The following is a 22,053-nucleotide window of genomic DNA, read 5'->3' as shown; positions in this document are numbered from 1 at the left end:
CTGTTAAGGACCTGGAGTAGGGTAAAGTGGTCATAGTTAAGAAAAATCGATCTAAAACCATCGTAAATAACCATATTTTTTTTTAAATGCTCAACGCACCTAGTTCTTTTGAAAAAATAAATGTTATTTAAACACATTTTTGATGGTCAACTATGGTCAAAAGTTAGTTCACCAAGTGCTTTAATCATATTTCAGTTCTTGATTTCATCTATATCATCAGGAAAGGTGTGATACTTTAGGAATATATTAAAGAGAGCATCTGAATAATTTTTAAAGTACCAAATTTACATAATAAGAAAATATTGGACTCAAATAGAGGTTCAAAAAAATATGGCTTAGTTAAAAAACAAAAGGGGAAAAATGATCAAGCTTCATCTATTTCTTCGATGTTTGGGAAATACTTCTAGTTTTACTTTTTACTGATATTTAGCAAATTACTTTTTGGAGAGGGGAAGGAGGGTGGCATAAATTGTTCTATAAGAATAAATTGAAAGCTCTGGATGCATAAAAAATTCTATGACTTTTGTTTTCAAATATTCTAGGATTACAATCTTGTTTTAATTCAATCAATATTCTATATCAAATTTAAACTCATTTGTATTTAATTCAGTTTATCTTAAAACAGTAAATGGTTAAACCACCTAACAAAATCTGCGACAATACTTTGTAATCTGTTTCAAGGTTAAAAGGTTCATTGTATTTGAGAAGTGAAAATGATTTGCTTGAAAAAAAAACAAAAGAAAAGCTGGACCAAAATTATAATAAGAAAGAGTAAATAGTTCTGGAATTCTGTTTTTTTTTTTTTTTTTTTTTTTGCGAAGGGGAGGAGTATAACCTGTCACTTTCCTATTTTTAGCATATGTATTTAAATATGTAGACAGTAAAAATAGCTTTTCTTGAGACAGTCTGCGGTGCTGGGTTCAAGAGCCAGTACAAAGAAAAGTAACATAGAAGTGTCTGACGCCCAATCACTTTTTGCGCAACAAATTTAGTCAACGTTAGTTTTTGTAAAACCGCATCCAAAGCTTCAGGCACCGTTTCAATCGATAAAACATTTGAGTTTGTAAATGTTTTTTTTCTCTGTAGATTATAATTTCTTTCTGTTGATTTTTAGATAGTTTCGCTTTTAGTCGTGCTGAGTGTATTTTTTAATGTGCTGTAAATTTTTTTATTAGTTTAAATTAGTGTTTAGGATTTAGTATCGTGCAAGAAATGTAAAATTTCAGTGTCGTGTGATTGCAAAACCTCATTATACAAAGGTTCTTGTAAACTAGCCCACTACATTAGGGACAATTCATTAATTACGTAAGGGTTCTGAGGGGAAGGGGGGGGTGGAAAAATCTCTACATGCCCTTACTTTGGGGAGGGGGGGTGTCGAACCCATTCTTACATAATATTTTCCAAGTCGATATTTTACGTCAGAAACCGCTCTGTCGAGTGGTTTGACAGGGATTATATTTCATTTGCGTCTGGGAGGTAAAATACATATGATGAGCTGTTTTTTATTTCTTTTACAAAGAATGAATAGTGTAACATTTTCTAAAGGAATCGCACTAGGTGTGGCATGTTTTATTTTTAACAAGTATCACATCATATACAAAAAAAAATGGTGAAAAACATTTAGTCTAGATTTCAACCTTTTAGTACATATTTCCTTACTGAAAAAGGTTTGATTTAATAATAGTGAATTTAGTAACGATTTCAGTGATGTAAGATTTGTTATTTTATTATCTTGAAAAACGAAATGGAATCTTTGATAAGAACAGGGGGGGAGGGGTTTGAAAAATCTTACGTACCCTTACATAGGGGGAGGGGGTCAAAATTGCCAAAATCGTACTTACGTAATTAGTGAATGGCCCTTTAGACGGAAACCCTGTTGAAAAAGCCGCGTTTGTTAGAAAAAAATCATTTAACCACTTAACCGTTTTGCCTGAACACCGCTCGGGCACAGAGTAAGTGCCTCTACTGACATTCCCGAGCGCCGCTTGGGCAGTTTTGCCTGATTTTTTTATATTTATTAGTTTTCAGTATTTCAAATAGATGTCGCTAGCTGTCCAGCAAAGAGTGTGTTGAAAACTATTTTCCTTACTGGTTTGATTTTGTTTTTTCTTTACGAGGGAAAAGAGCTGCATTTGTTGCACATGTCTTCAGTATGAATGTTGTGGATTCTATTTCTTCTCGGTTTTCTTTGCTAAATTAGAAAAATGAGTGACAGCGAGTGGCTAATATGTGATTATAATTCTGATAATGGTTCAGAAAGTGAATCCGAAATATCTATAAATAATTCTGGCAGTTGTGAAAGTTCATCATCGACTTCTCAAGTGACCTGACTGTGATATAGGACTCTGCTTATCGCCATGTTTCAAAATTTATCATACAAAAGCTGAGTTTTGAAATTGAATGTAAATATTTAAAAATGTATGTTTTTTTAATGTCAAACTTCTCTGTAAATTTGGCTTTTCAGTTGAGTTAGCTTGTTTGGAAAAAAGCCAACTTTTAGTAAAAATTTTAATTTGTTTGCTGAAATTAAAAATTATCATAAATCAATAAAATCAATACATATGATAGTTTTTAATGCAGATTTCATTTTATATAATCCATTTCAATACAAATATGTACATTAAATATGTGTTTATTTTTGGAGCCAAAATGGCAAAAAAGTGAAATAGTTAAGTGGTTACAGGGGTTCCCAATTTTTTCCGACTCACAGCACCCTTTGACGAATTACAATTTTTTCACGATACCCTAACCTATTTCAATTATACATGCTTATTGAAAATATGGACTGCTCGGGGCAACCCAGGTTGCTGTGGCACCCACTTTGGAAACCCCTTTCTTATAACAAAAACAATGAAGCGTTCGGTTGAAACAGCAGTGTAGTCTTTTTTTTTTGGACTGTTGAAAAAAACTGATGAACCCAAAACCGATGGAAACATATCTGGAGTTCCTGTCTCAGACTCTGAGACTGAGACGTTTTTGTCAACCTCCAATTTTCTACAATTGGAATTAATCAGTCGGTGAGTAATTTATCACGTCAGCATTATATGTATGGAACATTGGAGAATGGAATATATAGAATTATTTAAGAATATTTAATTTTTAATTTGATTTTCGGCGCTTTCTTTACTATTATTTCAAGTGATTTTTTACTATTATTTAAAATGATGTTATTTTTCTGCATACAAGATGGATGTGTAGGGTATCATGCAAGTTTATAATCTGATGAATATGTGTCGAGTATTATGCAAATATTGAATCAACAAGTAGGTTTTCTGATCCGAAAATTCCGAAAGCTTTGAGTTGTCATTTACGACAATTTTTGGCTTACATTCGAAAACTGGAAAATTATTTTAAAAGAAAAAATTTTAAATATGATTTTTATCAATCATTTCAATGATTTTTGTGAGCATATTTGAAGAGCTTTTATGATTTTAATGATTTTTGTTTGTATATTTGAAGAGTTTCTGGGGGGGGGGGGACATTCGTAGAAGAAATTTTTTTGTAGGTAAGACTACATTCTTGAGCATGACCCCCCTAAAATGAAATCCTGTATCCGCCCCTGGTCACACGGTTCCTGAGGAGCCCCACTCAAAACATTACTCCATTTAGATTGATTTCCCCTTAGAATTAGTCTTCTAAACAGTATAAGATAAATCACAGGTATTACTCCTTTGTGACACATTGCTTCAAAACAAGTTCGTTTAAATTTTGGAGCCTGAAAGAGTTGCAACAGAAGGTGGAAGATTTTTAAAATTCAAGTGTCATACAGGGTGTTCCATTTTAACCTGCAAGGCCTTTATTTTTGCAATGTATACTTCCAATTGCAAAAATGCTCAAAATCAGATGCAGAGTTAAGATATTGTTAGTTTGAAGTAAAAATGAATCAAAAAATACAAAATTTAAATTTTTATACTGGCCCCAGGTCCCCTAACTTATATTTAGGGAAATAATCTCCATTGAAAAGTTATTCCAACACAAAAAGTTTGACATTAGTGCGACCAATATTCACCGAGATATGAAATGCAGCATTTTGTGACTTACACCACTTTACCCTCGCCTTTAATAACACCTTTTGGGGGAAAATATAGCGGTTAACAAGGGTTTAAAATTATATGTGTGTCTAGAGTGTGGTTTTTCAAATTCTTCGAGTTCTTGTAGTGTGTTTTTAGGTATCATGGCACAACACACATCTAGGTATCATAACACACATCTGTAACATACATCTAGGGCTAACGGTTGCAAAAATAAAGGTCTTGCAAATTAAAACGGAACATTCTGTGTATATATATATGTATACAGTTGGCTCTCTGTTTAAAACGACTTTCAAGGGACCACAAAAAATTGTTCTTAAGTAGAAAATGTCCTTAAATAGAATGCTTTTAACACTATAGTGGACCATGTGGGACCGTGAAAAACCGTCGTTAAACAGAGAGCCAACTGTATGTGTCTGCTTGCACAATAAATTGCGAATTATTTAAAAAAAAACAGTAAAATACGTGAAAAATAAATAAAAATAAATATTTCAATTTTATTTAGATGAGTAAGCCAGATGTTATTATTGCCGCTGATACTGTGGTTTCAATTGCAAGAAGTTATGAAAGGCCGATGAAACAAAAACTGTTTGGAAAACCCATTGATGAAGAGGATGCAGAAAGAATTCTAAAAAGGTACTCTCAAAACATGTTTTGTATGAAAAATAATGTTTTGCATACTAGAAATGTCATCGAATAATGTATAGCCTGACCTATGTTTTCTGATATAGTTTTGACATTTTGGTTTTCAAGCTGTGTAATAAATTTTTCTTATAGTTATTTAATGTTTCAATTCCATAGTAAATAAGTAAGGTTTGTTCAATTTTTCACTGAATCAAAACATTTAAACATATTACTTAGTTTCCTGCATTAGTGGTTTACACCATTTTGAAAGTTTATAAAAATTGCTTTCATACTGCAATAAATATCTTGAGAATTATATTTGTGCCTAGTTATTCCACTTCAACTGACCCAACTTTTCAAATCATCTATGGGCGACCATCTCCGAATTTCATGAAATTTTATTGTGATGTACCTATGCCTTTGAAAGTAACATATGCAAATTTTCAGCTTCCAAAATTTAATTCCTGAAGATCTTAGATGTTTCAAATAAAGGAATCCAAAATGGCAGAATAACTTTGAGAAATGATTTGCCATGCTTAGGCAAATCTTGAATTCCAGTGGCTCAGCGGTATCCCTTCGTGCTCCCATGCCACAGGCCTGGATTCTGTTCCTGGGTTGGGCATGGTTGACTCAGCCATTCATCCCTTCAGTGGGTCGATAAAATGAGTACCAAGCATACTTGGGAACCAAACATCTGCGTTACAGTTCTGGGTTAGGCTGACCACCTAACCCGAACATCTGCCTTGCTTCCCAGAGTCCCTGGTCAGGAAAACCGAGTTTTACACAGTATGCCTTGGCCCTCATGGGCTGTGGTGCTGCAGGGTTTGGTTTAGGCTAACCGTGCAGAAAAGTTTATTACACTGGAGGTTAGAAAATTTGGGAACTTAAAGGTCCTTTTAATTGCTTATGCATTCTACAATTTTTGGCTCATTTGCTTTTGTGTAGCCAACTTGTAAACTCTTGACAAAACTCAGTGGGGAATTTTTTCCGAGGCTTTAAGTTTTCATAAATTCTGAGCAAGGCTAATTCAAAAGCTCCCACATTTTCCTTCTATAACCAAAGTAGCAATTTTCAATTATGATTCTAAGTGGCTATCAAAATCAACTGCACAAAAAGTCTCTTTTCAATGTGCTGTTGCACAATTTGACCACAGTGAATTTTCTTTTTTGAAGAAACTTAATGAGATTAGACGTAACAGATTCCTTTTTATCAGAATATGTTTTTTTAAAATGATGGTGTTCTTCATGAGGAGGATAATAAGTGAGCTTTTAAGATTCAGATATAAGTTTCCCCACTGAGTCACCATGTCAAAAGTTTGCATGCATGTTATGCATAAGTTCATGAGCTTAAATTCACAAAAAATGTTGAATGTATTAATTTAACGAAAATTACTCTGAGTTTCTAAAATTTCAGGCCTCCCCTGTAATTATATGTTCTGCTATCAAAGTTCCAACATGGCCATTTGTTATGTCAGATGTTTCATTTTTCATCTTTATCTGACTAAACATCATCATTTAAAAAAAAAAAAAGAAAAATATTCAGGGGTCTGCCCAGGATTTTTCACAGGGTCCGTTTTTTTCTGAAAAATCAAATAATGCTGCAAAAAAAAAATAAATAAATAAATAAATAAATAAATAATTAAAAAAAAAATAAATAAATTTAAAAAAAAAATGTTGTAAAAACAAAATTTCAGAATTTTGAGATGGCGCTAACTTCATCATTGACACAGTTGAGAGTTTTCCCTCTTTTCTGTTGAGAATATCATTCTTGAATGTTTTTCGAGTATTCTGGGGGGGGGGGGGGGGCGGCATCGCTCTCTGGGAGATGGGCACCTTGTAACAAAGAAATTCAGGCAGGGGTTCAGCATTTAACTTTTTGACCCAAGACACTGTTAAAGAGCACAGAATTTCGTTTAAAACTTATAAACTCCGTGATTTTTACAGAAATAAAAATTATTTTAGTTATTTACCTCTGAAACATCGAAAATTCGAAAAATCAGATTCCTGTAGTGGATGCAAAGAGATCGCAATCTTCATAGTGGAGGCATCAAAAGTATAAAAACGACTAGGTTAAAAAGTATAAATGTTTTTGATAAAATTACTTTAGAATTGCATTTTAGAGTCCTATGTTAAAATAATCATTAATATCTGGATAAAGTTGAAGCAAAATAAGTAAAATAAAAAATAAACCATCAATTCAGCATTTTAATTTGTGACTCATGAAAGAAAATGGAATTCTGCTTTAAAATAAAACTTAAAATAAGCGCTGTTGCAGAAATAAAGAGTCTTTTCATTTATTTGCATCCTAATAAAGCGAAGTTAGCTTGAAAAAAGAATAAAATATGATTCTCATATCGGATGTAAAAAGATTGCGTTTTTCAAAATGTAGGCATCTGAAGAAAAAAACGGTAAATAAAAGAGTTTATTGAAAGTTCATTATCCTTTTTAGCATTGAAAAATCAAACCCATTTAACTTTCTCCCAAAATAACAGTTAAACATCGCACCCCCAGACTTTAAGTGGTGATAAGTTTAAAGTTGGTAACCATATCTGAAGCGATATCATTTTCCCCCCACCCCTACGATCCTTTGCAGTTCTAAGTTCACTTCGCTGTATATTATTACTGTTTATTAAATCATGAGAGGGTAGAAAAGTGCTAACTGTGCCTATTCAGAAAAGGTTGACACTTTTTCTGAGAAGTTTACAACTACACCAACAACACCACTGCATAAAACAAACAAGCAAAATTATAAACCAAACTGACTTTCAGCTGTTAATTTCTTTCAAAGAAATCAACAACAAGTATTATATTTATTTGGCCGTAGTAGTTATTTATCGCTAGGCATCACAAGAGTGGCGATTTTTTTTTTTGAGCAATCACAATTACTTATTGTTCTCATTTGACAGTCCTTGACGTTGTGGTTCCTTTTTCAGCTTGGACCAGGAGCCTCTGCAGGCAGCGTGGCGGTTGTCCATCCATTCGTGAGCTATCCGCTTCTCCAGGTCGAAGGCGTCCATGTCCTACACACACATACACGCACACGACTTCACACACATACACTCACACATGCCTACGTGCATACACACAGGTCCGTGCGCACATACACAAGCCTACACAAACACACACACATGTAACTGCCCTGGAGGAGGGGCAGACTTGGGGGGACAGGAACCGTTTCTAGAAACAATAACTCCAATGAGTGGGGTTCTGTCGCAGTTCGTGATTGCGAAAAACATAATTTGAATTCAAAATTTCAGAATTCAAATTATTTTTTTTGCAAAATTAGTAGATTTTGTATAAGTTGATCCCTCTAACTTAACTTTAAAAAAGGTTCCAAACATTACCGTTTTTATACACGGAAATATACTGCATTATTTTAATTTGAGATTTGCTCTTTTAATAAACAATTTGTGAAATATCCTTTTTTGTTTATCAGAATTTTGTGAAGGGTGCATTTTGGTTGATCGGGATTTTGTGAAAGGTCCGTTTTGATTGATCGGATTTTTGTGAAGGGTCCGGTAACTTACCCAAATTTCCTCTGGCCAGACCCCTGATATTCTGTTCGGGGAAAAAATTGTCCTTTCTACTGATTCTAATGAAAAGAAGTTTGATTGCGGCAGATTTAACACATTAAAATCAAACTATTTTTGATGTGGTGGATTTTGATAGCGACTTTGGAGGGCAATAAGATGGAGTGTGGTACCTTGGGACACTTTTCATATTTTAATTTTTAAAGTCCATATTTTTAATCAAATTTGAAATCTAAAAGTCACATTGAAATACCTCAATTTACTTTTGTAATATTTTTTTATTTTAATTCAGACAGTTTGAAAAATATATATATTGTTAGCCAATTTTAAAGTAAGAGTTCCAAACTGTCCCAAGGTATAACATCCTTTTGTGCCTTGTGACACATTCTGTTGTACCATGGAAACCCTTTATGATTCAGGAAACAGCCATATTTTTGAACCAATTTTGAACTAAAAAAACCATATATATATATATATATATATATATATATATATATATATATATATATATATATATATATATATATATATATATAGATTTTTTCTCGGTAATGAATTAAATTATGAATCATCCATTATATATATATATATATATATATATATATATATATATATATATATATATATATATATATATATATATATATATATATATATATATATATGAATAGTGAATTTGGAATTAATATCTAACATTAAATGTGTTTAAAAGACCAAATCAGAATAGAATATCTTTCCATGTTCCTAAAACTTTCTTAACTATTAAGAACCATGCATATGTTGCACCTTTGGACATGTCCTATGGTAAAACAAGCTTTGGCTGTCCTGACATAAGACAGAAAGTGAAATAAAAATGAAGAAATCTTTGGGGGCATGAAATTTTCTTTTTCTCACAAAATCATCAATTTACCTCTTTTGATGCTGATTGTTACTATGGCCCCATTTAGTGGTGAAGGTTACTATTAGAGATTACAAAAAACATGGCTGTTAAAGGTAGATTCTTAGAAATTAGCAATGTCCCAAGATACAACACTCTCCCGTATCATTCACAGCATTAATATTTAAACTCTGCAACTATATATTGCATTGAAATTGTAGAGTTTGAGTGCTTGCTAAACAAAAAAAAAATGCGTTTAAACTTACATAAACTGTTGAATATACAGTGGCTGACAAAAAAGCTGCGTCACTTGCAAAAATTAATGTTTTTACAAATTTCTCGAAAAATAAAAGACCAACTATTCTGTAACTTCTGTCAAATGAAAGGTACGTTTCAGCTGACATGTTACAATAAAATTTATATTGCCCATGCATTTGGGGAACAGCAACAAGTTGAAGAAACCAAAAAGTTTCTTGATCATCTTTAGATTTAAATAGCATGGAATGAGCTATAAATTTCAGCAATTAGTTAACTTACTTTAACAATAATTTTATAGATTTTCGGGAAAGTATCACTTATATTCAAGAAAATGTGTGCATTTTCTTTCAAAAATATCAGTTTTTTAACCCCTTTTTGGCTTATAACACCCCGAATTTCCCGTCCTGACTTACAAAATTTCCAGAAAACTTGACAGCACACAAGATAATCATTATGCTGACATTTGAAAGTAATTTGTTTCTCACTGCCCATATGAAAAAAATGTCAATTTATAACTTTCAAAATTCTGTAGTCAATTAGATTTGTCATCTTATAAAGAATTCCAGTTGAATAGCAGAAAAACTTAAAAATATGTTGGCGATGTAATGAGGTGCATTTCAATTAATTTTGGATAAACAACGAATCATAACGAGATTGTTTACAAGTAATCTGATTTTATTATGAATCAATCAGTCTCAAAAAGAATAACATTGCCTCAAAATTTCAAGAGACTTTTATGCTAATTTTTCTTTTCTTAAAAATGGTTGATGTTGCTAAAATATTGAGATTGAGTTTTTTTTATAGCAAACAAATGTAAGTCTTTATTGATACCCTCCCAACCAGTAGTACAAATGTGACATGCAAGAACCCCAAGTGCACACAACTCTACTGAAGTAGTAGCTTTTCTTAACTTCCAGATTAACATGAGATTTAAATAGCATAAAAATAATGACCCCCTTGTCCTGCTTTCCATGCAAAAATGTAACCCATTAACATCTTTCATTTTGATAAGTTTAAACAGCTGAATCATGTCCCCTCTGACTCTCCTTTGCTCCAGGCTATACAAATTAAGACTTTTTGGTCTTGCATCATAATCTAAATCTAAAAGTCCTCCTACTAGCCTAGGAACACTTCTTTGAACCCTTTCTAATAAAAAATCTTTCTTCAGATAAGGAGGCCAAAACTGAACAGCATACTCCAAGTGACGTCTTACCAAACATCTAAAGAAAGGCTGATTATGTTTGCTTTCTTAGGCGGCGGGATCATGTCCACTCAACACTTACCAGTGCATGTATACTTTGGCTTGCCGCCGGGAGGTTTAACCAGATTATTCTATTTTCACTTGGTTATATCACTCTTTATCACATGGTTTATTTCTGTACCTTTACCACATGCAGGAAAACATTTACTTTTACTTTCTGCCTAAATATTTATTTGTTGGGACTCAATTGCGATACGATGACATTTAAATTTTTAACATCTAAAAGCTTCATTGTGTCTGTGTGTTTTTTTTTTAATGTTTTGCTTTTTGCCTTCTGACCCTATCTGATACTTTGTGGTGCATAGGGAGTTACTTTATGTTATGCAATGAAAAAAAAAATCCAAACTCCAAAAAATTAACAAATTTTTTTGTTCATTAGTCCGATTACAAAGTAATGACAAATTATTACTCATTTTTTGTTTAGCCTGAGCGGACGAGCTCATTACGTTGTTACAGGTGTTACCATTAACCTACCAAAGGAAAGTAAGTGATAAATTTAGTAATGACTCTCTTATATGTGCAAATATGTACAGTAAAACCTCTCTAATGCAGAAACTGACAGGGCGATTTTTTTTTGTCCACAGCAGCGAGGTGTTCGCAGGACAGGGTTTTAATAATGTTATTTGCCTTGTAATCAGGGAATTAAAAATTGTCCGCATAAGAGGGGTGTCCGTTATTAGGGGTTTTACTGTATAATATAGTCTTTTGTTGTAATATTACAGGGGTCTGGCCAGAGGATGTTTGGGTTCATTAACAGACCCTTCACAAAAATCCGATCAACCAAAATGGACCTTTCACAAAATCCCGATCAACCAAAATGGACCCTTCACAAAATTCTGATAAACAAGAACCGATCTTTCACAAATTGTTTATTGATAGAGCAAATCTGAAAGCAAAATAACGCATATTTCTATGTATAAAACCAATAATTTTTGGAACCTTTTTGAAAGTCAAATTAGAGGGATCAGCTTATACAAAATTTGCTAATTTTGCAAAGAAAAAAAAAATTGGCAGTCTTGTGATGCTCCTGCAAGCGATAAATAAGTTTGGTTTTAAATAATTTTGTTTGTTTTATCACAGTTAATTGCAGCAGTGTTGTTGTAAACTTTTCTGAAAAGGTGTTGGTAAGCACTTTTCTCCCCGCTCATGATTTAATTAACAATAATAATAATAATAATATATATCAGCGAAATGAACTTATAACTGCAAAGGGATAGTAAGGATGGGGAAAAAATATGATCGCTTCAGATAGGGTTACCAATTTCAAAATTATCTCCACTTAGTGTCTGGCGTTAACCCTTTATAATAACTTGATTAGAAATATTCTCATCATTTTACCAGCTTGTAAATATTTTCGTGTTTACGGTGAGGTGCGATGTTTAACTGTTATTTTGGGAGAAAATTTTATGGATTTGATTTTTCGATGCTAAGAAGGATGATTAACTGTAAATAAACTCTTTTAGTTACCGTTTTTTTTTCTCCTTTTAGATGTCTACATTTTGAAAAATGCAATCTTTTAACATCTGATATGAGAATCAAATTTTGTTCTTTTTTTCAAGCTACCTTCGCTTTATTAGGATGCAAATAAATGAAAAGTCTCTTTATTTTTGTTAGAACTTTCATTTCACGTTTTTAAAGAGCCAGTTTCTTTTATGAGTCAAAAATTATAATGCTGAATCGATGGTTTATTTATTTATTTATTTTTTTGCTTCAACTGTGTCAACAGATATTAATGATATGTTTATCATATGACTCTAAAATGCAATTTTCAAATAATTTTATCAAAAATATTTCTTTTACAAGCTGTTTTTATACTTTTGATGCCTCCATTTTGAGAATTGAGATCTCTTTGCATCTGCTATGGTAATCCTATTTTTCGAATTTTTGATGTTTAGTACTCTTTGTTAAGAGGTAAACAAATAAAATCTCTTTTTATTTTTGTTAATATCACGGAATTTATAAGTTTTAAACGAAATTCCGTGCTTTTTAAGAGTGTCTTGGATCAAAAAGTTGAATGCTGAACACTTGTCTGAATATTCTTTCTTTCTTTTTTCTTTTTTTTTTGTTACAATTTTAAATACTGTACAGAAAAATTTCTAGTATAATTTACCGTAATGTAGAATAGTAGATAATTATTGATACTTAAGAGAGCAATGTCGCCCCCCCCCCCCGCCAAATTGTAGAAAAACACCCCAGAATGATATTCTCAACATAGAAGAGGAAAACACTCAACTTTAAGTTTGCAGTTTGTGCCATCTCTTGATTCTAAAATTTCGTTTTAACAAAAAAATAAAAAATTCTGCGAAATTATTTGATTTTTCACAAAAAACGGACCCTGTGAAAAATCCTGGACAGACCCCTGTATTAAATTTAATGAACCTGTTGGTAGAAATTAAAATGAATATATGTAAATGAAATAAAAAAAAAATATTAATGTTTTTATTATAGATTTTTTTTTTCTTGAAGTTAAGATATATTTTGTTAAAATTCATTTTACAACTTTATAAATGTTTTAAAGTGAAAAAAAAAATTTGATATTTTAAAAAGTTAATGATTGGATAATTTTACTATGTTAGCTATTTTAAATTTACTTTTATGACTTGACTAATTATATCTTTTATGTGGCATAATAGAAAATTAAATATTTTTCTCATTTTCATATTGACATTTAAATGTAAGAACTAGATCCATAAATATCAAAATAGGCTATTTAATGGCTAGAAAGTTGGTGGTCTGAGGAAAATGGTAAGTCCACAAAAGTCTGTTGTGCCAAATCAGGATGAAGAAAATAATGTAATATTGTAAAAAAGAGACAAAAAAGTTGGTATATGAGTAAGTGTCAAAAAATAAATAAATAAAAATGAATGTTAGAAGAAAAAAAAGGAGTAAAATTATTGTTGCCTATTTATTTTTTCAGATCCTGTTGTTTAAATGGAGCCTTAATAATTTCCAGGATAGAAATCATGACTACTGCTGTTTTGTACATAACTGTTTATGGGTGATTCTCCAAAATTCTAACAATATTATGTCCCAGTAGCACACAAAAATTGTTTAACTCAGAAGGGTTTTCATTTTTTTTAATAGTTATGAATAACTTACCTGATGTAGTTGTTCTACTCCTATTAAAACAATAACTCATTTAGATTTTTCTACGAAATTTTTAAATAACTAGAAAGTCACATTTTTTGTGTGTCCCCAGCCGTTTTTCAAATGGACTTAAATTATTTAAAAATTTTATATCAACATTCCACAAATTCAATTTGTACGACAAAATTAAATATACTTAAAGGTGTAAAATAGCATTCTTTAAATAAATTAAATTATTTAAATCATCAAAGTACATTAAAAAAATTTTTTTGATTTGCTGTGCTACAACACTGTTTATTATCACCATTTTGTTAGATTCCTTGAGTATTAGGTTCATATGATTTTTGTTCTGTTCTTACTAAAACTTTGAAGTTCAAAAATGGGTATGAAACATTTTTGCTGTCATTCTCCAGGACAAAATTTGTGTGTTAAATAAAAGTAAAATTATAACTCTACTCATAGTGTGTAGTAGAATTAAGAGGTTAGAATCGGAAAATAACATTAGTTACCTTAATTATAATGCTGGGCTTACGCAACAGGCAAATTGTATGGAAATTGCCTTACTCCTATCCTAAAAAAAATATCATACTCCTGTCCTAAAAAAACCACTCTCCTAACATTATTTCTCAAGCTCTGGTAATGCATTCCGTAGAATAGAAGGATTTATTTCCAAAACATTATGTGCAGACTGTATTTTTTTCGGTAAGGTGCTGGTAAATGTGAGGATGTTATATTTATGCGATATAATGTATAAAATAAGACAAATGACCACACATCATCTTTGTTCCACCATTTATTGCGAACTTAAAGAAAAATAAAGATGAAAAAAAAATCGTCTGCAGATAAAAAGCGTCTGCGTTATTATTCAATTCAGAGCAAGGCTAAACTTAAGTAGCAGAACTTCAATTAACGTTAAATACACAACACATTAGTTGGAAAATAAGATTAAGGAAAATAAAATTAGAAATTTGGCAAACGATAAATAAAAAATGTATCTGTGGAGTAATTCTATTTATTTATTTATTTATTTATTATTCAGATGAAGTGTTCCAAAAGAGATTTATCGGCTCGACATCTAGATCTTGCTCGAATAGGTTAATGAAGTTGCTATAAATTTCGTAGTTGCTTTAAAGTAAAATATATGTTATTAATATTGCTGATTCTCTTTTTGTTTTATGTTTCTATTTCCTGAGCCATAAAACAATTCACAGTTAATGAGAAGGTAACTTTTCTTTTTGTAAATTTTATCATTCTGTGTATGGCTATTTTAAAGAAAGTTTTAATGTAGTAATCAATTTTGATAATGTAGTAATCATTTAGTTTTTCGTTGAAATGAATGTCCGTTATTCGAAGTATAAGCTATTCAAAGTGAATAATATGGAAAAACCTATGGGATTTGTACTAAAAGAAATTGGGGGTGTCCATTAAGGGAGGTTTTACATAAATTTTGTTTCTTCATTTAATAACCATATTTCTTGATTTAGGATTCAGTTATTTCTTTATTACTATAGTTACATTTTAGATAACTCAGGAAGACATTCATTTTGTAACTCGCCTGGTGCTGCTTGTCAGTCTCTTGCTGTATGTAAATTTGACTCCTCTTTTGAGGGTGTAACATAGTTAAAGTGAGTTCCCTCTATTTTTCTCTTAATAAGTTCCTAGCAAAGAGTAAGTATGTTTTTTTCCAGCATTTTTATTTAAAAATGTGATTGGAAAATGTCTGGTTTTTGGAGAATCACCCTTATATTTTTGGCGACAAACATAAACTGGCAAAGTGCTTTGTTATAAATGTTCAAATTTAGTTATTTGTAGAGGTGTTTGTGAAAGTGCAGGACATGGATTATATTCTTCACCAGTTGAAAATAAAGATTCAGGATTACTTTTGAAACATTGGAAATGAAATTCTATCCCTCCCCCCCCCTGAAATAAGAATGATGGAATTTTGACCATAAATTTAGTTAAAGTTTAGCGTATATTTTATAAATGCTATTGATCATAACCAAAGTATTTGCTGTAGTAAACTATTTTATCTTTTAGGTACTCCTATGGAGTTTCGTTTCTGTGAGGAAACTACTGTCAAGATGTCAGTATTGGATGAGGAAACCATTAAGGAATATATTAAGACTGGTGAGCCTATGTAAGTATAACAACAGCTTCAAATTTGATGACTTAAGTGATTTTTGTTCTTTAAACTACAGTCGAGCCTGCTTAATGGAATAGCCAATTTTACATGAAAAATTATTCTAACAAGTGGTATTCTAACATTCCATTAAACGGGATTAAAATAATAAGTAGACATGAACAGTTTGGTACATGGGTGCAAGACCTTCCGTCTTGGACAAAATTTCCACAGAGGTCGGGACGGAAATGACTTTCTTTCAGTCTTTACTTAAAAAAGAAAATTTGAGTGTTTAAGAAATATGCTTTAATTACTGAACCGTTCCATAACCATGAATTAACATTGACATTCTCTAAATTTCCCGCCATGGGCTTGTTTTGTTTGCAACATGCTTTTGGAGGAGTGGCTTGTAGACTTGCGCCGTTTGACTTTTTTTTAGGTATAGCTCTGTTATTTCTAACTCACTGCATTGCAATCTGCAGAGTTGCTCGTTATTCTTCTTGAATTTTTGAAATAATTGTCTCTAATTGAAAATTTAACCTTTTCTCTTGTTATTTTCGATCATCCTTTTGTTTTTTTTCATTTGCGTTTTTTTTTCTTGCAAACTTTACACGCATAAGTGAAAATTATGTGCCCTCTTAAAATGTCTTAGAGTTGAATCTGAATCACTGATTGAGAGTGATTGCTGACAAGATGAATTGTTTACGCCACAGAAAAGGGCGTCCACACACATAGCTGCCAACTTGCAAGATTTAGCCTTACATTGTAAGATTTTTGGAGGTATTGTAAGTTTGTAAGATGCTATGGCATAATTGTTAGATAATTAGGTTTTAGATCTCTGGTATTGCTTTTTTTTAAATGAGTTTCCTGTTATGTTGCTTCAGAAGAATAGAGAAACTGCAGATGAAGAGCCTAAGGTAAGCTCCAAAGTGAGTTTCGCTCTGTACAAATAGATAATTTGACCAATGTTGTGCTAAAAAGGGAGAGGATCGATAAAGAATAGGCTGCTTTGAAGAAATTAGTTGATGTCAATGGCTTATTGAAGTATGAAAGGCTCTCCTTTTCTATGCTTTCCATTCTAGCCATACCTCACAGCAATGCGGAGTGCGAAAGAATATTCAGTAGTGTCAGAAAGGCGAGGACAGAGCTGTGCAGTTCTCTTACTGATAATAACCTATATAACATTTTAATCATTAAGAACTTACAGAAAAAAAAACTTTTATTTTGAATAAATTATTGAAATAAAATTTTTTGAATGTTGAAGTCAGCAACATAAGAAAGCTGAAGTTCCAGTTAAAGTAGTTTCAGCAAAAGCAGCTGACTGCATTAATTTACGAAAGGAAAAGTAAAATAATACAGCAAGTTATTAGTTTCTTCCAAAAGAATACTTTTAAAGATTAATATTAAGTGATGCATCTTACAGAGAAATATTAGGCAATATTTTAAAAGTACACACTTGTATTCTTAAATTTTTAAATGCACAGGCCTGCCTTTTTGAAACTAGCTGCTTGTTGTAATCCTATGTTTCTCTTTTGCAAATCCAGTTTTTTTTTTCGTTTTTTTTGCTCTGCTGATTATTTACAAGTAAAGATTTGAAAGTATAATGTTTTTAGTTTTAACGGTTTGTTGTGTGTTGGTTAAAAAAGTGTACAAATGCACCCACGGCATGCATTGTAAGATTTTTTAAGTTGATATGTTGGCAGCTATGCGCATACCAGGTAAGATGGGAACTATCAGGGATTTTGAAAATTTTAATGAAAATGGGAATTTTAGAAAGAATCAGGGTTGGGGGGAAGGAGGCGGGAACCTCAAGCTGGTTTGAAGCACCGATGAGCAACCATACTGCACTTTTGACAAGACTTGGGGAATCACTAAATTCCAATGTCATTCAATGTAACACTCGCTAGAATGGAAATATAGGGGGGGGGGGAGAAAGAGAAAGGAAATGAGAAAATAACGGCAGCAGGAGTTCGCGAAAAAACACTGCTCTTGCAAAGATAGTAAGTTCGCAAATTAACCCACGATACCGAGGTCTTAAGACTTTTATATCTTGGACAATTTAGGGGGAGGGGGGCTGCTGTCTCCCCCGAAAATTTCTCCATGCTGAAGTCATGAAATGCTATTTTGGCTAATTTTGAGTGAGTTAAGAGTTAGAGAATTCAGGGGTCTTTCTCGAAACATTTTCGGAATTGTGGTCTTAAAACTTTGGGTTGTCTTTGGCGATGTGGGGAGCAGAGTTGCTCTTTTAATAGAAAAATTAATCTTAAACACAAACTTACACTGCCTTTAGTAAACACAGTAAGAGGGGGGGAGGAGTATTCCACCGCCTATCCCGAAATATTTCTGTTTCTGAAATTTTAAGAGCTTTGTTTTGGGTTATCTTTGGATGACTTAAGGGGAGGGGGTCTAGGAAGCTTCTTTCAAAAAGTTTCCGAAATTAAAGTATTAAAACTTTTAGGTGGTCGTTATTTTATAAGTTTGCAGTTGAATTAAAACTAATTCTGCTTTGGTTGGGAAAACCTTGACACTTAAGCATCTTTTGTTAACTTCCATCTTGTGAATGACCAAATATGGCGACTATACTTAGCACTTGTTTTCCAGTGAAAAAAAAATGATCTTCTAACTAACCCTCCCCTTTGTGTTCATCATCAGGCTTGCTACCAAAGCGATAAATTGCCTCCCTCCCCTCCTGTTGAGTTAGTGCAAGGAGTAAGGAAGTCTGATAAGCCACTGTGGCTGAATTCTGGCAATTCAGCCACAGTGGTTTATCAGAACGAAAGGTGGTCGTTCCTTATTGTTCCCAAAGTAAAAGACCCCTGGAGGCTCTGGAGGGTGGTGAGCGGGGGGAGCTCATATTCGCTATTTTCTCTTAGAAGACATCATAGGAAAACCTTAGACCATTGAGAGATAAAGGAGGCATTCTATTAAGCAGCTATTGTATGCGCTGAAGCAGGAGTAAAGGCAACAACTTGTATGGCCAGGAGGAAAAGATCAAATAATTTCGCCAAAATGTACCACGTGACCACGACCTTTAGGATTTTGGCGTTTTCTTCCTATATGTCTAATTCTACACTACATTTAGACTCTTCAACATGGCCTTATTGCAGTGTGTATAACTGCAATCTAAAATTGCATTTTTTATAGACCTAGAAAGCCATGTGTTAGAATACGAAGCGGAAAAAAAAATCATGTGTATAAATTAACTAAATAAATTGCCAAAACATATTTGAATATACGAATGTATCACTTTGTAAAAAATATCAGTGAATCCCAAAGTACACCAAAAATATGCATCAAATGCTTTAAATTAATTTTGTTTAAACATTAGTAACTGGAAAATGAAAATTTTTTTCCACAAATCCTGTGTTAGAAGTAATTTTATTAGCAAAACACTTTTTCTCTGAACAATTACAAACATTGAAGATATCATATTTAGTGGTATTTGAAAGTTGAAAGACTTATACTGGAAAGTGAGAATTAATTTAGATATAGAACAATTTGAAATGCATCAGAATTTCAATATTCACTTTTTCAGTAACTCTTAATAGCATTTTGGGTGTAACTCCTCCCAGAAGGGTGTCAACTGGGGGGGGGGGGGGTTTGATAAAATAATTGTTATGAAAATTTTCTTTGTGCTTTTTGGCGTTGTTTTTGCAATCGATCGAAACTTTATTCATTTCATTAATTTTCTTCAAAAAAAAAAAACTTTTACAGGGAAGACAGGCTAAAAATAGTTTGAAATACATTACCGTTTAAAACTTTTAACATCAATTTCAAAAATTTAATATTTTATTCATTTCCAGTTTGCATGTAAATAGTAAATGAAATAGTAAAAAAACCTATCTTGCACTATAAAAAGGAAGAGATAAAGAATAAAAAAAAATCCATTCATTATAAAGAACTCTACTTTGCTGCTATTCACTTTATTTCGAAAATGTGTGAAATACTAACTCTATTTGTCAATGAGCGCAACTTTTAGAGCCATTTTTAAATCGGCATAACTCAACAACTTTCTGTAGAAATTGGACAAAAAATTGGAAAACACTTATCTATGAATCAGTAAACTATACGCTTGTGGGTGACAGAAAAAAAAAGTGCGAAAACATTTCAAGCAGAAGGTAAAAAGTAAAAATCGAGGAGTGTTCCCTATGAGAATTAGCATAGCTCTGGCAAAACGTCTTCCGTGGAAGGTCGCAGTCACATGGTCCCCCCTCCTTACCCCCACAACGATTCCCGTGTCAACAACCACACCCACTTGCTGCATCTATGTCTCAATGATTTAAGAGGAAAACAATGGGAGGGGACAATGGCTCCCTTCTTAGAGCCAGTTCATAAACAAAAAGGCAATCAGGGTGCAGTTACACTGATAAAAGGGCAAGTTGGGCACATTCTAAGAGTGTAGCACAGAAAGCAGGACAAGGGATCATTGTTTTAAGTTATTGAAATCTCAGGCTAACCTAGAAATTAGGAAAAATTACAACTTTAGTAGGGTTGTGTGCACGGAACTGCTTACCGGAACAGTCGGTAATAATCAAGGGGGTGGATAGCTTAAAGAGAGCCATTGATCTTCATTGTGACTAATAAACTGAGCAGGACCAGCTTAGCTGGGCTCAGAGACTTGCTGATTGTCATTATTTGTATTTGTATAATGTAGAATGATACTGTTTTTTGTATTCTTCCACTTCCGTGACCAAATGTAGCGTTCAATGAAGAGAAATATTCTGTAGGATCTAATATATTCTTTTCTATGAATAGGGACAAAGCTGGCGCTTATGCCATCCAAGGACTAGCTGGTGGTTTTATTGAAAGCATCCAAGGAGATTATTCAAATGTCGTTGGATTTCCAGTTTACAGATTTTGTAAGGTGATGAAAGACATCATCACACTATTTTTTTAAAAACCAAGGAAATAAATTGTCATTTTGTTAAAGTGTTTTCTTTTTTTTTTGGGGGGGGGGGGGGGTCGAAGGGGGAGAGGGGCTAGTTTTGATGTGCTCAAGTAAACCAAATAGTAAGTAAAAGCCTTTTATTTTAGGAAATTCATGTAAAAAAAATTTCTTAATTGTCAGAAAACAATTGTAGTTCTAGCTTTGAAAGTATTTTTGACTGCACTGCAAAATGTGATAAATATGCTTACTTTTTGCGTCTGGGGGAAAAAGAGGTTTTGTTGGAATTTGAATTTTTACAATTTTAAATTTAATGTTGAAATTTCCTAACCAGGTTTAATAAAGGGAAGAAATATGTGATAGTAAACATAACTGTAGTTGGAATTATAAATAACTAGTTAACCCGTGCGAAAACTCGTGGAAAGTGTTCTGGCTTAACGTCAGTAATTCAAAAATTCCAATTTTTTCAATGATAATTTTTAGAAAAACTGCCACAATGTGAACTGTTTATTTTTCGCCAATGTTAATGAAAATAAAATAAAAGTTTATGCCTTAATATGAAGAATTAAGAAAACAACCAAATTATATATTTCAGGGTGCAGCAAAAAAAATGGCAACCTTTCTGTATCAGTCTTTACGCGGACATGTTTAAATGCTGCCACATGATTCTTTTACTATTAAATTCTCATTATTTTTCTGTGCCAGTCATTTATCATGTTTCCATCGATTAATTGACAAGCTTTTCTATGCAGAATGTCAAACAAACGTGTTGCAATTTTGGAGCTGTTTCGACAAGGAAAACGTCAATGTGAAATTGTGCGTTTGCTCGGTGTTGGAAAGGACGTAGTGTCTAAAGCAATTAAACGATACAAGGAACTTGGCCACGATGGCCGCCGTCCAGGAAGTGGCAGAAAGCGGACTGTCAGCACATCTGCTAACCGCAAAATCATCAAGAAGAGAGTTCAACGAAATTCGAGGGTCTCCATAAGAAAAATCGCTCGTGAGACCGGCATAAGCGATCGGTCAGTCCGCCGAATGGCGAAAGAGGAGCTCAGCCTCAAGGCTTACAAGCTCCAGAAAGTTCAGCTTCTCACCGACGACAAGAAACGCGTACGACTGCAAAGATGCCGCCAACTCAAGCGACGGGCGTCTAGCCGCAGCCCCAAAAACTTATCACAAATGCTCCGATTCACATGCGCATGCGCAGACTTGCTTAACTGTAGCCGTATTGCCGAACCGCGCTCGCTCATTCATTTTAGCGTTGTTGATTTTTTCGCACGTGCTGTTTCATCTTGTCACAATGAGTTTTATTTTCCATTGCGTTCCCACAAACGGCCCTTTTCAGGGCCAAACAAACGGCCCTTTTCAGGGCCAACAAAACG

The 22,053-nt window shown here is 32.9% G+C and overlaps 1 protein-coding gene across 2 annotated transcripts in view; it reads left to right on the top strand.

The window, feature by feature from the left end:
- The window catches only part of LOC129218564 (probable bifunctional dTTP/UTP pyrophosphatase/methyltransferase protein), a 34,130-nt gene extending 13,424 nt beyond the window's left edge, over nucleotides 1-20,706 (top strand). For both annotated transcript variants that reach the window (XM_054852874.1, XM_054852873.1), the window contains exons 4-7: nucleotides 4,537-4,667; nucleotides 11,005-11,063; nucleotides 15,705-15,804; nucleotides 20,542-20,706. In XM_054852874.1, the coding sequence (XP_054708849.1) occupies nucleotides 4,537-4,667; nucleotides 11,005-11,063; nucleotides 15,705-15,804; nucleotides 20,542-20,683 (432 nt within the window). In that variant the 3' untranslated portion in view covers nucleotides 20,684-20,706. The remainder of the gene's footprint in view (nucleotides 1-4,536; nucleotides 4,668-11,004; nucleotides 11,064-15,704; nucleotides 15,805-20,541) is intronic.
- The last annotated feature ends 1,347 nt before the right edge of the window (nucleotides 20,707-22,053 follow it).

This window comes from Uloborus diversus, chromosome 3 (genome assembly GCF_026930045.1).
Source record: "Uloborus diversus isolate 005 chromosome 3, Udiv.v.3.1, whole genome shotgun sequence".
Taxonomy (NCBI): Eukaryota; Metazoa; Arthropoda; class Arachnida; order Araneae; family Uloboridae; genus Uloborus; species Uloborus diversus.
The sequence above is the reverse complement of the archived record's forward strand: the minus strand, read 5'-3'. Positions and strand labels throughout refer to the sequence as shown.